General features: G+C 39.8%; 1 protein-coding gene across 1 annotated transcript; it reads right to left on the bottom strand.

Annotated features, from left to right (window-relative positions):
• Positions 1-1,831: 1,831 nt before the first annotated feature.
• On the bottom strand, positions 1,832-13,692 carry Myct1 (MYC target 1). Its single transcript, XM_027401025.2, is given in 3 exon segments — positions 1,832-3,997; positions 13,517-13,596; positions 13,598-13,692. Coding segments are annotated over 3 exon segments (696 nt in total). The 3' UTR covers positions 1,832-3,476.
• Positions 13,693-17,566: the final 3,874 nt, after the last annotated feature.

The raw sequence follows: 17,566 nt of genomic DNA, 5'->3' as shown, positions 1-17,566 counted from the left end.
TTCTGCTGTCATTTTAACAAGTTGGGGAGTCAATTTTTTTTCAAGTGATAGAGTCATAGAATGGTAATGTTACCTTCAGGCATGGGGTTTGTTGGAAGGACACTGTAGTCTATCTAATCCCTGTCTCTGTGTTTCCAGTGTCATTTTCCCCTCCATGTCAGCGATGGTGGCAATTCTCTGGCTCTCTCCCTTCCTCTTAGCCATTTCTTGTCTCAAAGGGCAACTCAGTAAATTTGGTTATTTGCTTACCACATTATAGAATGTTCTGGTTCAGTTGTACATAGCTATATCAGGATTGAACCACTTAAAAATAAATCAGAACTTCTCTTACAGAAAATTATGTGCCTTACAGACATGTTGAGGTCAATCGATATAGGGATCTTATTCTACTTTATTTAATTTTGAGATAGGCTTTCCTATAGCTTAGCCTGATCTCAAGCTTATTATGTGGTGGATAATGACCTCGAACCCCTGATCCTCCTACCTCCACTTCCCGAGTACTAGGACTATAGGCTCAGGCTACAACACCCAGCTATTCAAGGCTCTTTGGTACATTTCATTAGACTCTTCTAAAAGGCAGACCTGGTGTACCTGCTCACCAGAAACATGGGAGGGACCCTCTTTTCTACATATATTTGCTAATAATGATGTAACATGCTCTCTTATAAGTAAGTAATTAACTTAGTAGACAAAGTAGTTAACTTTTGTCGTAAATACTTGTTACATTTTTTAAAAATTATCCATTATGTTGTCTCTGCTATATATTTTTGTGGGGAAAGAACTTGGTGCCTGCATTTACAAACAGTGGCCTACTAGATGTTTTTATTCAATAACAGTTTTGTGCTTTTAAAGTTAGATCTTGTATAATTCAGGCTAGACTCAAACTCATGATGGAATCTCCTTCCTCAAAATTCTGAGTTCTGGAATTACAGGCATGTGCCCCCATACCAAGGACAATTAGTAATTCTTTTTTTTTTTTTTTTTTTTTTGGTTTTTTGAGACAGGGTTTCTCTGTGGCTTTTCGAGGCTGTCCTGGAACTAGCTCTTGTAGACCAGGCTGGTCTCGAACTCACAGAGATCCACCTGCCTCTGCCTCCCAAGTGCTGGGATTAAAGGCATGCGCCATCAACGCCTGGTCACAATTAGTAATTCTTGAACTCCACATTATTTCTCCATTATGTTTTTTTAAGGCAAGCATGGTAGTCAAGATTTTAATTCTATTACACAGGAGGCAGAGGCAAGCAAATCCCTGGAGTTACTATTCTACATAGCAAGTTCCAGCCAGCCAATGCTAATAGTGAGACTCTGTCTCACAAATTATGTATTTTTCTGTTTCACATTTATCTTAGAAGGTGTTTTTTATTAGTCAAGAAGTAAACTGTGAATTGAAATTGATGATCAGTTTTATTTCAAAATCAACAAAACATTTCAAATAAAACAATTACAACTAAAAGCTCTTCCAGCTTTGGTTTTAACTTCACATTTTTTACAATACACGATTTAAAAAATGGTCCTCCTGGTCATTTTATAACATGGGCTGAATTATCAAGAGTTCTGCCAAATAGCCAAATGAACCAGCAGACTTCTACTCTCATTTCCTTCCCTTGGGAGGTGGGGACAGTCTTCATCCCCAGGACTGATAGAAAGCTTGCCTTTTTGCTCCTCATGTTAAACATTAGAGATGACATGCAACCTAAAATTAGCCTTGTCACTAAGCTGATGATGTTGCAAAATCTTACTGGGGCTGTGTTACAGTCTCTACATTTCCTTAGTTTTTTTTTTTTTTTTTAAGTCAGCTGCCAATGCATCTGAGATTCTTGTTTTGCTTTATTTTTTCCTTCCTTCTTCTCTTGCATATTTAATTACAAGATATTTTGGTAGGCATTTTGAAGAATAATTTCTCTTGAGGAACAATGGATAATATAAATCCTATGACACTAATAAAGATATTCTATAGGGGATCTTTTATACAAATAGGTATATTTTTGAGCTATGATCAGACACAGATGGCTGGGACCAGTGGGTATCACTGCAAAACTCCAATCTACAGAAAAACAAACAAAACACAAGCTAAATATTTGATGTATCAGATTCTGAATAATCCCCCAGTGAACTATCCTTTGAGCAAAAGAACCACTGAAAGTTTCTGGTCCTCACATTAAAGATGCCTCCACCTTGTGATGTGGACTCCTTGAGTGACCATCTGAAACAGTGGCTTATAGCCTGCATTAGTCACCTTGGAAAGACTTTAGAGGAGGTGGAGATGGAATTCACAGAGTATCACCCCAGGTGACAGTACCTGGGTCAGGGGAGTTGCTTTTCAGAGAGGGAGCATGTCTCCTCGGTGGACTATCTCTCTGTAGAATAATCTTTATTTGACCACAGAGTTAATAGGAAAATTCTTCCTAGAGCCATGGTTCTCAACCTTCTTAATGTTGGGACCCTTTAATACAGTTCTTCATGTTATGGTGACCTCCAGCCATAAAAATATTTTCATTGCTACTTCATAACTACAATTTTGCTACTGTTATGAATTATAATGTTATCTTATTTTCAGATGGTCTTCGGCAACAACTCTGGAAAGGCTATTAGACCAACCTATAGTCGTGACTTATAGGTTGAGAAACACTATCCTAGATAAAGTGCCTTCCTAGTCATTGGATCCAAATCCAAGAAAGAAAAATGTAACTTGATGTAAAATAAAAACTTGTTCTTAGGACAAATTAATTGTAGAAACCATTGCTTTGGTAATAACCACAGCAGTCATGTTCAATCCTCATGTTACTAAATCCAAGGGTTTTACTTCAATGATATTGGTAATTATACTGGGAAGAACTACAAAATGAGTCTATCTGGGAAACAAACAAGGAAGTGTCAAAACTGAACCATTCTGTGACACCAACCAAGCTTAGCTTTTTTGCTTGATTCTCATACATAACTGAGTAGAATCATGGGATATTTAGAACATTCTCTGTTCCGTCATTTTGTGCACACACCTCATTAAAGCTCTGAGATTCTAGGATGCAACTAACTCACTTGTCACCCAGCAAGTAACATTAAAATTCCTTGATTTCAGTGACTTTTGTCTGTCAGCAGTCACCTGGGAAAGTGAATGGGGATTGCAACCCTACACAAAAACATCTAAAGTCTTTAACCAAAACATAAAAATATGCATGATTTGTCTGTTAAAATCTTTAATCGGTATCTTCAATGCAATGCCTCACACTGAATTCAAAAGCCATAAATATAGGACTTTTTGAGAAAATGATACTTTAGTGAGACACACATAAGAAAAACGTGTTCAAACGAAACTGTGCCTTACTTGGCAATGCTCAGCTTCCATGAGCCTATCAACTTGAAAAATCAATCACTAGGACCCGTGACCCCAAAAGTCTGTTTACCGTACATATCATTTCCTTTCTATAAGAGACAAAAAAAATTAAAAAAAAAGAATTAATAACAACGAATGCCCAGACTTAGGAATCGGGAAATGCCTTGATGATGGACTCATAGGCAGGTGGCGGCGGCGGTGTGGAAAGGCCCATCCGCAAGCTGTTGCTGGACCAGCGGAAGTCGGGCCGGCTGGCACTGTGCAGCGTGCTGATGGCCGATGGGGTGGTGGTGGAGGCAGGCAGAGTCATCAGCTGACTTTCAGTTTCCACGGGAAGCGGTGGGCATTGAAGGAAGGGATGGAAAGTTGAAGCCCTGAAGCTTGATTTCCTGGGGAAGGAATTGGCCAGCTCCAGGGAAGCTTGTCTCTGGAAGGTGAGACTGGCCAGGCTGAGGTTGCTCCGTCGCTCACAGCCACTGTGGCGGTAGAATCCAGTCCTGTTGAGGCCATGGTTGTAGGAAGACCTGGGTCGCCTGGAGGGACTCCACTGTGAGATGGGTGCGCTGGCTCTTCTTCTTCGAGACAGGAAAACAAACAGCGCCCAGAGGAATCCTCCGATTGCAAGTCCAATCGCCACGGAGACAGTGAAGGACATTATAAGATCCTCTGAAACAAAGAACAGCCAATAAACCAGTAGCCCTGATTTCAGAGACAGTTCATTTGAAACCACAGGGCAGAGTAGGAACTGTATGTAATTCTCAGAATGGGCTCTGAATCTTAACATACTTTGGATTGGGGAAATAGAGAATGATCAGGACTCCCTTATTCAAACCTAAAGCTCGTGTTCCTGTATCATCTTTAGAAATGAAAGCCTCATTGAAGATCGACTTTAACTTACCAGATTTTCTTACAGAACTGCAAACGTCCATAGCTCACTTCCTTTTGAATTATATTTGGAGCTAATGTGCCCCATAATAAAGAAGGTCACCAGAGCCTTAAGCTGGCTTTCCTCTCTGCTTTGTTCTGTCACACTGATCTCTCCCACCTGCAGTCTGGATGGCACCTCACTTCCTGCACTCTGTCAGAGGTAGGAAGTTCAGGGATAGAACCATCTGGAGGGCTGACTGATTTATGTCATATTTCCTAAACACGCAGACTCTCAGACCCCTGACTCCACAATGATATGACACCTGGGCTCTTTCTTGTTCCGCGTTCCAGTTCATACTTCTCTCACGTCTGTGTTGTGACAATGAAACCTCACCTCCCAAATCTCCACAAACTTTCCGTGGCACACCAGTACCCTCCAATTCAGCCAACTTGGATTTGCTCTGGTTTCCTCTGCAGACAAGTACATATGTGTACAGCTCTTTCCCCTCCCCTCAATGGAGGTGCTACAGGGCTGCCCCTTAGGAATTGAAAGCATATTCTTAATGAGTTCATGGGAGAGGCTGAGCCCTTACTCTACACGGAAGACCTCTAGATATTTGAAGCTCCCCCACCCCCAGCTTGCCTCTTAGAGCCTTCCTCATCCTCCTTTCCATGAGCCAACCTCAAACTGTGCTGTTGCTTTCTGTCTCAGAGCCTGTGATTCTTTCCAATCCCCTGTTCATTCATGTATAATTTTCCCTATAAACGGACATAAATCTCTGTGTCTGGGGAACTCATTCTTACAGAGCTATCCCAAGTACTGTCTTTCTCGTACAAAAATGAGTTACTGTTAACTAGAAAGGCAAGGTGTATATTAAATTGCCTATACAAGAATTCTGCAGGCAGGACTGGAGAGATGGCTCAGAGGTTAAGAGCACTGACTGCTCTTCCAGAGGTCCTGAGTTCAATTCCCAGCAACCACATGGTGGCTCACAACCACCTGTAATGAGATCTGGTGTCCTCTTCTGGCATGCAGGCATACAGCCAGGCAGAAAACTGTATACATAATATAAATAAATACATCTGTAAAAACAAAAAATTTATACATAATAAATAAATAAAATCTTAAAAGAAAAAAGAATTCTGCAGGCAAAGAGGTAGAGACTGGAAATATGCTTATGAAAGTTTTAATATTGGGGTCACAGGCACGGGTTCTTTGTTTGTAATGCCATTAGCAGGCAGTGTCTATTCCCCCACCCTAAGGGCTCTCAGTGGGACTTACTTGACCAATGGGGTGCAATGAAACTTTGTAAGTTTAGGTCTAAACTGCAAGAGCCTTTCTGCTTCTATCATGGTTGGCTTGGGAACTTCTCCATGGCAGACATAGGAATAAAACCAAGCTAGCCTGGTGGCCAATGAATTATGTATTATCCCCTGGCTCTGATCGGGAGCCTGCTATTCTGGATATGACAATGGAATGAGCTGCTCTAGTTATTCAGGTGCTGGCAAACCACATCTGACTATGGGGCAAACCAAAAGCCAGCAGAAAATCCATCTTGTTGACCCCGAACCATGAGATAATTACTTGATATTCTTTTGTGTGTGTGTGGGGGGGGTTCAAGATAGTGTTTTTCTGTGGCTTTGGAGGCTGGAACTTGCTTTGTAGACCAGGCTGGCCTGGAACTCACAGAGATTCCCCTGACCCTGACCCTGCCTCCCAAGAGCTGGGTTTAAAGGCATGTGCCACCACTGCATGGTTAGTGAGTTTGTTTAACCTCATGGATTTTTTTTAAAGATGTATGGAAGCTAGGTTTTATAATTGCCAAGCCTTTCCCCATCTTATTGCTGTAGCATATAGAAAATCTAGACTGCAGAAACTAAATGAATAAAAGCTAATAAACACCTAAGTATAATCACTACTAACTACCTAACTTTAGGATTTATGTTATAGTGTCCCTCTACCTCTTATTCCACAAGGATGTCCAGAGGCAAGGCTGTCTTTGTTGTTATTACAAATATCTCCATGTATAATCATATCAAAACTTCCCAAAACACTTTATATGAACCATAAGTCAAGTTCTTTCTGAGATGGTGTTTGAAGTCTAAGGTAATTTAGGGCAAAGCTACTGAACCCAGTACTGTTGATCCAAAATCTTCCTCACAAAAATAAGAAGTCATGGCATGGAAGCTCAGTGTTCTCAGGGATTTCATGAAGTCAGATATTATTTTAAAAGTCAAATAAACATAATTGAACCTAAAATTTTATCTTTCTTTTCCATAACATGATTCAAACTTAACTTTAGCAAGGACCCCAAATCTTAAATTCTGAATATAAAGAAGTTTCAGAAATTCTGCTCCTAACAGCTACCACCACTGTGCCTTTCAACTCAAATATCTTAAAGTTGTCCATGCGTCTCATAAAGCATAATCACAACCCCAGTGCTGTAAGTGGTGTGAACATTTAGTAGAGGTCACCATCTAGTGGGCCACTGGTGAATTGTTACAACATTCCACTGCGATTTTCATAAGTGGTCATAAAACGGAGCACTGGTGAATGCATTCACAGTTGCAGGACCCATAGGCTCACCTCGACCTGAAACAGATCATCCTTTCTCTCCTCCTTCAAGTGTAGACGAGTGTGGTTTCAGTGATAGGAAGGTTGAGATGAAAGGATTTGGGGGAGATCTACTTTAAGGGGCTAATGCACAGAAATGTGAATGATTAGCTGACAATGCAAAGGATAGTTTCCTCTGGAAAATTCTCTTGGGTTCAACAACAGAAGGGGGTTCGGCCACCCCCTATCTATGCTGCTGCTCTTCCAGCGTCACCACACAGAGCGGGAGACAGAAGCTTCTCCAGCTGGGCTTCGTGTTTATGCTTCTTGCGTTGGCAGCATCATCCATGTGTATCCAGCCGCCCTTTCTTGTCAATCATGCAGTTAAGTCCAGTCATATCACACACGTGTCCCACCCCCAACCCCCAGGAAAAGCAAATTCCTAAATGTGGGCTGAAGTCTCCTACCTGAGAGTTGCTGCCCCCATGACCTGAGCTCATCACATGATTCTTCTCTTGTTCTTCACCAAATATGCTTCTGATCATATAATCTGCTCTTTCAAAAATATGTTTGTAGATGTCTCCATGGTTACTTTTTCTATGTCTTTTGTTTTCTCCCTTTTTCCTTTAGGTATTGCCTAACCTTCTTGTCAAGATATCCTCATTCCAAAATTACATACTGACCCACTTCTTCCACCAGTTTGATCTCTCTTCCTGTTACAGGAAGTGGGTTCAATTCATATTCATGAAAAATTAGTAAATGAGATGTCTATGCATTACAAGCTATAACTGCCCTCAGATTTGAAAGGTAGGAAGCTGACTTACGTCTGCAATGGTAAGATGGAATGAATAAAAGCAATAATATTAGCACTGCCACCTTAAATAAGGTGATAGACAAACACAGGCTTGGAAGATTTGGGTGTGGTTTTATCCAACAGTACTTGATCACAATTCCCAGGATATGACATCAACCTGAATGTCCATCACCAGATGAGTAAGTTGAGGAAATGGAGCCTGCGGAGCCCTGGGTGACATAGTGATGTGGTAGGTCACCTTTATGACAATGGTTTCAAAAGACCCCGTCAAAGCTATCTTAGTTTGTGTGTGTGGAGTCTGTAATGTTTGCACCACAAAAATTCCAAACAATGCAATTCTCAAAACTATCCCATGTTATTTAGCAGCATATGAATATGTATGAATGTTGTATAGCAATGGAATAGTGTTACTGAAACTAAAAAAGAACAAAGAAAGGAAATTCTGTAATTTAAAACGATATAGATGGATCTGAAAATCATTATAGAAACTGAAATAAGTGAGACACAGAATGGATGAGTTCTTCATCCATTTGAAGAATTCTTCAAACATTTTTTGTCCAGTGAATATTTTCATAATAAAGTGTTGGGAAGACATGCCAACATAGTATAAATGACTTCTACTGGATATCTTTGAAAATGTAATTCAAGTAGAAAATTCTTAGAAAACACAAACTGTCATAACTAACAAGAAAGTCAGAAAATCTGAGTGGCCCTCTAATATTAGTCTAAAAAAAAGAATGTGGTGCTGAAGAGGTGGCTCCGTGGTTTACTGTTCTTGCATAGGTCCTAAGTTTGGTTTCCTGAACCCACATTGGCCAGCTCAAAACCACCTGTAACTCCAGCTCTGGGAGATCCAATACCTTTGGCTGCCAGGGACAACTTCACTCATGTGGGCGCCTACCTGCACAGACACACACAGATACACACAGACATACACACTCACACATGCTCACACACATACACACTTAAATATAGTTTTAAATAAAAGTGTTATTTTAAAACTCGCAGCTTAAAATATCATATGTAATGCCACCAATGGTGAATATTTTAGATAATAAATAAGAGTTTACATAAACTCTTCCAGATAGTTCAAAATTAGTGAATGCTTCTGATTTGTTTCACAAGGCTTGCATGATGTTGATACCCAACTCTAACCTAGTTTTAACAAAAAAGGACAATTCTCATTATTTCAATGCAGAAGTCTGGAGACCAGGTATGCATGAATTACATACAGCTTTGTGAGCTCCACTTTCATAATAACCTCTGCTCCATAGAGCCCAGTGAGAGACACAATCTCATGAATCTTCCTTAGGATCCAGGTGCAGCTGCTTTAAGAATCTACATTTGTCAACACTTGTTGTGCAAAGTTTCTAAGTAATAGCCATACAGGAATAAACACTAGGCTATTCATATGTAACAATGTATAACTGAGTAAATGAGCTTGAGAAATGGGCAATGTTCATTTGCTGTTGTGAGAGGACAATGTAGATACCCATGAACCACCCATGCCTGCTCCACCACCATCCCAATACCCTGCAACCTTCTTATCTCAACTGCTTGATAGACCCCAAAAAGCCACATCTTTTCTACAGGCTAGGGCATATCTTTTGCTATAGGTTGAGGCATAACTTTTTTATAGGCTGAGGAATGACAGACCTGTCTCCCCAACAAATCAGAGTGGCGAGAAGCAATAAACAAGGATGTACAGGAGTAGGTCTTTTACTGCTAAACTGTCAACTGAATCGTTAACTACAAAGTCTAGAACATCATTTTGAAAGGCAGCATTGCACTGCAATAATGGGGTGTTTTATAACCGATACATTATTTATGGTTTGTTTCTTTTTCTGGTTCAGCTTCAAAACACGAGAAACTTAAAGAACTCAAAATTATATTTTTTTGCCATGAACAATAGCAGGAAAGAGAATATATTGCCTGCATGATTTTTTTTTCATGAACAGTGTAAAGAGAAGTTTGGGGGAGAGAAAGACAAGAGCTTTATGGTATATGAGCAATGAGGGCTCTGGGGCAAGAGTCCATTCCTTCATCCCTCCATCCTTTTTGCAGTCTCAGTAGCTGGTTCCCACTCTTAGGTTCCTGGTTGATAGATGTAGAGAGGCTCACAGGCCCTTATAAGAAGCACTGGGGCCGGGTGTTGGCACACGCCTTTAATCCCAGCACTCGGGAGGCAGAGGCAAACGGATCTCTGTGAGTTCGAGGCCAGCCTGGTCTCCAGCGCAAGTGCCAGGATAGGCTCCAAAGCTACACAGAGAAACCCTGTCTCAAAAAACAAAACAAGAGGAAGAGGAAGAGGAAGAGGAAGAAGAAGAAGAAAGAAGAAGAAGAAGAAGAAGAAGAAGAAGAAGAAGAAGAAGAAGAAGCAGCAGCAGCAGCAGCAGCAGCAGCAGCAGCAGCAGCACTGGGTGCCAGAAAGTTCAGAACAACAATCAGGCTTCCAAAGTTCCAGGGTTATAGGAGAATGTTAAAGTGGCTCTCTGCTTTGAGATAGACGGGAAAGTAATGGAATGAGAGTCAGTAGATCAACTAGAGAGTCTCACAAAAGAGAATATTTCTGTTCTTAGTCAGAAGTGCACAGATCTCAAGAACCTGGCTTTTCAGTTAAGGGCTCCAACAATGAAGACAGGGAGAGAAATATCCCCAGAGTAGATGAGGCACTTTTGTCAGTAGATGTCAGCAGAGGACCTTGATCAAGGACTCCTGGTCTACTCTGGTACCCAAAGTCACCATCATCCTCAGCTCCCACAAGCTATTTGCAACCTTAAGGAAAAACTCTTTAAGGAGTGGGGAAGAGGAGCCTTAGAGTCACCGCAGTGCAAGAGTTTGTCACAGTAACTCTAGCTTCTACAATGCTACTCAGAATCTTAAAGACTTCTGCCTCCATTCTGATCCAGTTCTGTCCCTGTAATCTCCACATATAGATGTTCTGGTTCACCATTTGCTTCTTTGCACACATATCCTAGTGTTTTTCCTTCACACAATTGCTGATAACAGTTCTCCTGAGTGCCCAAAAATTCTCAAATTCTCAGACAGCATCTTATCTGTATCATCTTGATATGTTGCCTAATGAGGCCAGCCAAAGCTTCAGAGGGAACAAATTTATTGGAAGAGGCTGAGTTAACGCGTCAGAAATGAATGACCAGAATGTTATCCTTAGAATTTTCTTTTTATTTGGAACATATTTGATTTTCTAGGACTAGGTAATAGCCTGTTTTTTCTAAAAATGATTCAGGGACCGTTTCATATTTTAACTTCTATAGCACATTTCCATTCTTGGTCATTTTGTGTAAAATGATGATTACATATGACAAAACAGAAGTTATTGATACTATTTATTGATTTATTTATAGGCTTCTATTTGCATATTCGAGAACACCTAATCTCCTCCCAGAATGAAATCCTTTTAAAAGAGAAATCGTATTTTGGGGGAGGATCGATTCGATGAGTAAATGCAAGCCCATACACCAATATTCTATCTCGGTTTTTCACAGTGCTAGCTAAACGGATGGAAAATCAACAACAACAGCCCAGTGAGAAGACAGCAGAGAGAAACACAAGTGTCATGTGTGGACTCTCAATTATTGAGAGAACGTATGAGTATCCATGACATTGTCAGCTCAGTAGACTTTGAGGATCTCCTGCTGCCTTGATGGAATGGTTTACAGAGAAGGGATGTGCACTAAACAGAGTAGAGGAGTAGAGGTGGTATGCAAGGTGGAGTCATCTTTGTTGTCAGTCTCAGGCCACTTTTGCGTAGCTAGTATCAATGGCTTTTGAGCTTTTAGTAGGCTTGACTGAGTGATAGCTTTGAAAAAAGTGATAGCTTGCATTTGAAAAAATGCAAGCTATCATTGTTTGTAGTAACTGAGTATCATTACTTAATTTTCTTGCATTCCTTAAGCAAACCAGAAAGTTATATTTTGAGTTTTTATGCATCTCCGTATCCTAAGTTTGAGAAGTTTCTATGGCTCCTTATGTGAGTTGTGATAGTTTCTGCCAGTTTTATTTATTCTCTTAACTCAACGGGCTACACAAAGGTGTCCTTTTGGAGGCAGGTGCTATATTCTATTGCACTGTGCATGATTTTCCAAATTAATATATTGAGAGGACCAGAGATCAAAATAGAAAGCAATTTAGATGCAAATCAGAAATGAAAATAGAAAAGACTGACATTTATATGTCAGGAAACATTTACATTTCATACACTAAATTTATAGTTACACTTTATACTTGATATTTTTATCCTAGAAATAATAATGTAATCTTTCACCCAAAGCATCAAACATATTTTTGGCTCACCATTTTTGTTTTGCTTTGGTTCAAAAGTATTTAGCAATAAAACAGCCTCTTGGTTCTCTCCATCTCATTTTATCTTCTAACATATCTACATGCCAAGAGAAGGGGACATTGATATCTACCTTTGACATAGGTATCTTGAATTCCCTGTTAAGCACAGATTTCCTTATTAAGACATCTAAATGCTAGGATAAATAAATGAACTCCAAATAATCTGTGCTCTAGCCAATGAAAAAATGAATTCTTTTTCCTAGGTAAATGTGGAGATTAACTTGAATAGTTTGAAAAGACAGAACTTGCTTTCCTGTGTTTATTTTTATACTTGGAATTACTTACTTTGGAATAATTTACAATTGTTTTGTGATGATGAATTTACTTTGATGCATTCTAGCTGTTTTCCCATCATTTAATATAAATGAGGTCAGTAAAGTAATTTTCACAAATGTACCACTAGGCCATCCAGAATTCAAAGGTTTCTTGTCTCTTGATGTCTACCTAGAATCTGTAGGAATAACTTGTTTTTCACTTATTTTGTTATGCAATGTTATTACTGAAGCATTAATAAATCTCTTAAAGCTTGAAGCAAGCCTACTAATTAATAAAAAATATTTAGTTAATTCCTTTCATGCCAATACCTGTGATAACTGGTAACTAAGTCAGATTGTCAGGGCCAGGTGGCTGTCACTGTTCAGTATTTACCAAATAGTTTCCGAAGCCAATTGTGTATCTCCAATCACAGCAGGAAGCTTGGTGCAGTTTTCTGATAAAACTCACCTTGCACATAATAGGGTTATAGATCTCTCAATAAACTCCAGAGTTCCTTCAAAGGTCCTTAGGGATTTAACTTAAGTTATTCCCTTTACTTTTAAATTTCTCAGAACCACAGAGACATGTCAATGTCATTGCACACCCCAGATCCTGTATCCTAAATCTGGCCTGGAGTGGGTGGTTTTGACCTCAGCACCTTCCTGCTCTTAGCATCACTGAACACTAGATCTTGAGTTGCTGTTAGCTTCTGCCAAAGCACACTTTGGTATTGTTTCTCTTCCTTTTGTGACAAGCTTCCTTTGTAATAATATAAAGTTATTCATGCTTCATCTTTTCTAGATTCATAATTTCATTTTTAAATCCACATTTTATCTTTGTCACCATAGTCAAAGTTCATTCAAGCATAGTCTTGTTGTCTAAATTGACTTTGGAAATTATAAGGAAATAACATAGACAAAAGCACAGACTTCAAAACCCTCTGTAGAACACCTTGGTTTCATGAAACAAAATACATTATCCATCACCTTCAGGCAAATAAAATATAGTTTTCCAACAAAACCCTATGTTATATTCCATTTAACAATGACTTCTCCTTTATATTTCTCCTAAATTTCTAATTTAAAAAATATCTCGTTTTTAATTAAGTTTTTAAAATACCAACCAAACTTTCTATGTCTAATCCTTCTTTAATATTTCTGTAGCTAACTCTGACAACATTTTTATGAGTATATTTCTTGAAATAAATCTAAGAAAACTGTAACTAGCGAGTTATGGCAAGCAATTCAGAGCTCTCCAATGTTGTAATAAACTATGCAGAGAATATCGGTGCATCTTAATTTAAATTAAAAGCAGTGAAGGAAAGGTAGCTTACCCCAAAAGTTCTCTGGCCATGGGCTCCCTAAACTCGTTGTGTTATTAGCCATAATATCCACAAGAAAAAGAAGAAGAAGCCAGTGTATCCAAAACAAGCAGTTTGACTTTATGTCTTTGTGGTTGAGCGAGAGAAAAATAATTTTCACGCAACCCCACATATACTTGTGTTTACATAGAAGGAAGCAAGTGTATCATGTTTCCTGCTTTTATACTCGAATTAGCAACTGTTTTTCTTATCTTGGAATTCCACATGGCTCCCAGACACAAAACTATTTCCTTCTCGTCATTTCCCCCCTGTTGCTAAGTGCCCTCCTTTTAGCCACATCCAGAGCTGTTTGGGAACTAGAGGCTTTTTCTTGAGTCCCCATCCTTCATTTACACAGAAAGGAGGCAAACATGATGGGATGCTCGACGTAGTACTTAGCATCATCTGTGTATAATCCTGAGCAATAGATGGCTTCCCGATGTTGAGAGCCCATTACCCTTTAAAAAAAAAACAAAAAAAACAAACAAACAAAAAAAAAAACCTAATATACTTTATTTATAAACCTCAGATATTAAAAGTCCTAGGTCATCTCCTGTACCTGCTATATTGATTTTGAAAAGGTATTTATTATATTCATTCATACATATTTAAATATGGTTATTGGTGATTTTGTTACCCTTTTCATTGGGATTTGAATGGTTAGAAATCAAGATTGTTTCTACAGGACCAGATAAGGGGAACAGGAATGCAAAACATTCAGTTACAACAGTGTTTTTGTGCCTGGCCAGGGCTGCAGTGATCCCATGGCTAGTGAAAATTATTGTTAAAGTCCTTCCTACCTTCATCAGAACAGGGTAGGTCCTCTGCATCAGGAGACACTGAAAGTTTGAAAAAAGGTGCTAAATGTCACTTAAACACACAAAAAATGCACCCCTAGATTGGAAACTTGTAGCACACACTCTTGAGAACTTTTGCAGAGACCCTGGGATGTTGGGATGTGGTCAGCTGGAGCAGTAGTCACCCTTCCAAACTCTGTGACACATTACTGAGAAACCCAAGAAAAACTAAAGGGCAACATGACAACTTCTTTTTGCAGCCTTGTTTCTCCAGAATTGTAGTGGTTTCTGCTCATTTTTACCAATTTTAATAGATTTAAGTTAACTACAAATTTACCAGAGATACAAATATATACAATGAATGATCTCAAAGAGAATGAAACAGTTCTAGAAAAAGTTAAGAACCCACTGAACAAACTCATCTTTATGGTATTTTTGCCAATGTTCACTTCCACACTTTCCAGTAAATAATCATGCATTGCTCAAGAAAGGCAAAAGGCCCCCATTTCAACAGTTGCCTTTAATTTTTAATGTTATTGACAGAGTATGTACAAACTGAACCTTGAAAGAACTTGCTGTGTGTAGATACAAGTGTATTGAAATACTCCCCACCTTTCTAAGCAAAGAATAGGATTTTCAATTGCTGTATGTACTTTAAATGTGTGTTTTATGTAACCAAAGGCTACTTAATGTCAAGTAAATTATACCCAAGTATTCCTAACTTCATCCCATCTATTCAGACTGATTTTTGGAGAGTGGAAGGGGGGACTCCCGCTTTGTCTCTGTAGGAACAGAGCTTATTCTGTCTCAGGGTTGGGATAGAACCTGAGACTTCCTGTCATTGTTTTGTGTTTAGATATCCAGATATTCTGCCAATGCATTTTCACTTTTACAGATGGTCAGAACCCTGAAGAAAACTTGCTTTCTGTCCCTTTGTGACCTGGGGGTTAATTTCTCTTGTGTTGAAAGCTTGTTGGTAGCTCCAGCCCTTATCTGGGCATATAACTCGTGTGGTAAGGATTTGTATTTTTCCCTGGCACAGATCCACCTGAGTGTGTGTTTGTGTCTATGTGATTTTCAGGTCCCATGACTTATCCTGCCATAACAGGAAGCTGACTTTCTTTTTTTTCTTTACAAAAAATGTCAGGTCTGCCTTTCTGCTTTTTTCATTGTTTTACGCTTAGATGTGTTAACCTGAGTTCTCCCCTAGTCATAGAATGAATTTGGATATTCCAGGAATTACTTGCTGTTTTCACTCAGGCTTCTACCAGAAGAAGTCAATGCCACGCTGTTGTCCCTGACCCTCTGTGACTGTGACTATTTTATTCAGAGCACTTCCCGCCTTATGACTCTTTAGCTGTGTGTCTTAGTCAGTATTCTATTGCTGTGAAGAAACACCATGACCATGACAGTTCTTATAAAGGAAGGCATTTAACTGGGAATGGCATACAGTTGTCCATTATCATCACAGTGGGGAGCATGGCAGCATGCAGGCAGACATGGTGCTAGAGAAGTAGCTGAGAGTTCTACATCAGATCCACAGGTAGCAGGAAGAGACAGACACTGAGATTGCCTTAGCCAGTTGAAACCTCAAAGCCTACCCCAATGATGCATTTGCTTTAACAAGGCCACACCTATCCAACCAGGCCACACCTCCTAATCCTTCTCAAGTAGTGCCACTCCCTAACAACCAAACATTGAAATATATGAGCCTATGCAGGCCATTCTTACTCAAACCATGATACTATATATGTGCTTTTGTCTGTTCCAGTTGCTCTAACAAAATAATACATACTTGGGGAGAAGATTTTATTTATTTATTTATTTATTTATTTATTTATTTATTTATTTATTTATTGGTTTTTCGAGACAGGGTTTCTCTGTATAGCTTTGGAGCCTGTCCTAGAACTCTCTCTGTAGACCAGGCCAGCCTCGAACTCACAGAGAAAAGCCTGCCTCTGCCTCCCGAGTGCTGGAATTAAAGGCGTGCACCACCACTGCAAACCAAAAGAGAAAACATTACACAATAGTAGATCTCCTCTCTTGGCCAGTCACTGCTGTGTTTCCTTCTTCCTGGTCCTGATTGTATACTGTGCTGCTCTTCACTCTTCCCATTATTCTGTTCTTCTTGAAGGCTCCCAGTCCCCTTGGACATGGGGTTTTCTTGACCATTTTGTAGGCTGTGGATGCTGAGGCAAACCCCAATCAGCTAGAGTTACTGAGTTCTCAGAGGGGTTGGAGCAGCTGGTAGCCATGTGTTTAGCTCCCAGAGCTCCCTCTTCTTCTATTAGAGTGCTGTTGATAGCCTTGGTAGTAGTCCCTGGGGACCCCTCTTTTGAAGTCCCTATAAGCCATGGCTTTTGAGAATTCCTGTTGTGTGATACTTTTGCTCTTTTACTCTTTGGCTTTTTGGACTTTTTGGGGGCCTACCACCCAGCTGCCAAATAAAGCAGTCACAGACTCTCATTCTTTCTTATAATCGCCTGGCCTTAGCTTGGTTTGTTTCTTGCCAGCTTTTCTTAACTAATTATCCAGACTAGCTTTTGCCTCTGGGCTTTTTCCTTTTCTTTCTTCTGTATATCTTACTTTTACTCTTACTCCATGGCTGGCTGGGTTGCTGGGTGGTTGGCTCCTGATGTCCTCTCTCCTTGTTCTCTTGCTCCTGCCTTCTCTCCTATTTATACTCTCTGCCTTCCAGCCTCACCTGCTTGCTCCTGCCTTGCTATTGGCTGTTCAGCTCTTTATTAGGACTATCAGGTGTTTTAGACAGGCAAAGAATCACAGCTTCACAGAGTTAAACAAATGCAGAGTAAACAAAAGTCACACACCTTAAAATCTTATTCCTCAACAGATTTCCTGGTCAGAGTGCTTTAGCCCAGTTTTCCTGGGGAAACACCATGGGGGTGGGATACCTGCTTTAGTTGCTGCCACAGTGTCAGTTGCTGCCCAATGGTAGAGAAAGTTCTTAGGTCAGAGTCTAGAAGAGGTTTGTTGGAATATTGGTATAGCTGGCCCCAGGACTTGGAAGAGTAACTGATGTACTGATAAATTATCCCTATTGCCTTTAATTTCCATCTTTCTTGTAATCTCATTGTATTGTGTGTGTGTGTGTGTGTGTGTGTGTGTGTGTGTGTGTGTGTGTGTGTGTGCATATGGTTTCTGTGGAGACCAGAAGGCAGCATAAGATCCCCTGGAGCTGGAGTCATAGGTAGTTGTGACTCACTTG

The sequence above is a fragment of the Cricetulus griseus genome, chromosome 2 (genome assembly GCF_003668045.3).
Source record: "Cricetulus griseus strain 17A/GY chromosome 2, alternate assembly CriGri-PICRH-1.0, whole genome shotgun sequence".
In the NCBI taxonomy this organism is placed as follows: Eukaryota; Metazoa; Chordata; class Mammalia; order Rodentia; family Cricetidae; genus Cricetulus; species Cricetulus griseus.
This window is presented reverse-complemented; position numbering and strand designations above follow the sequence as displayed.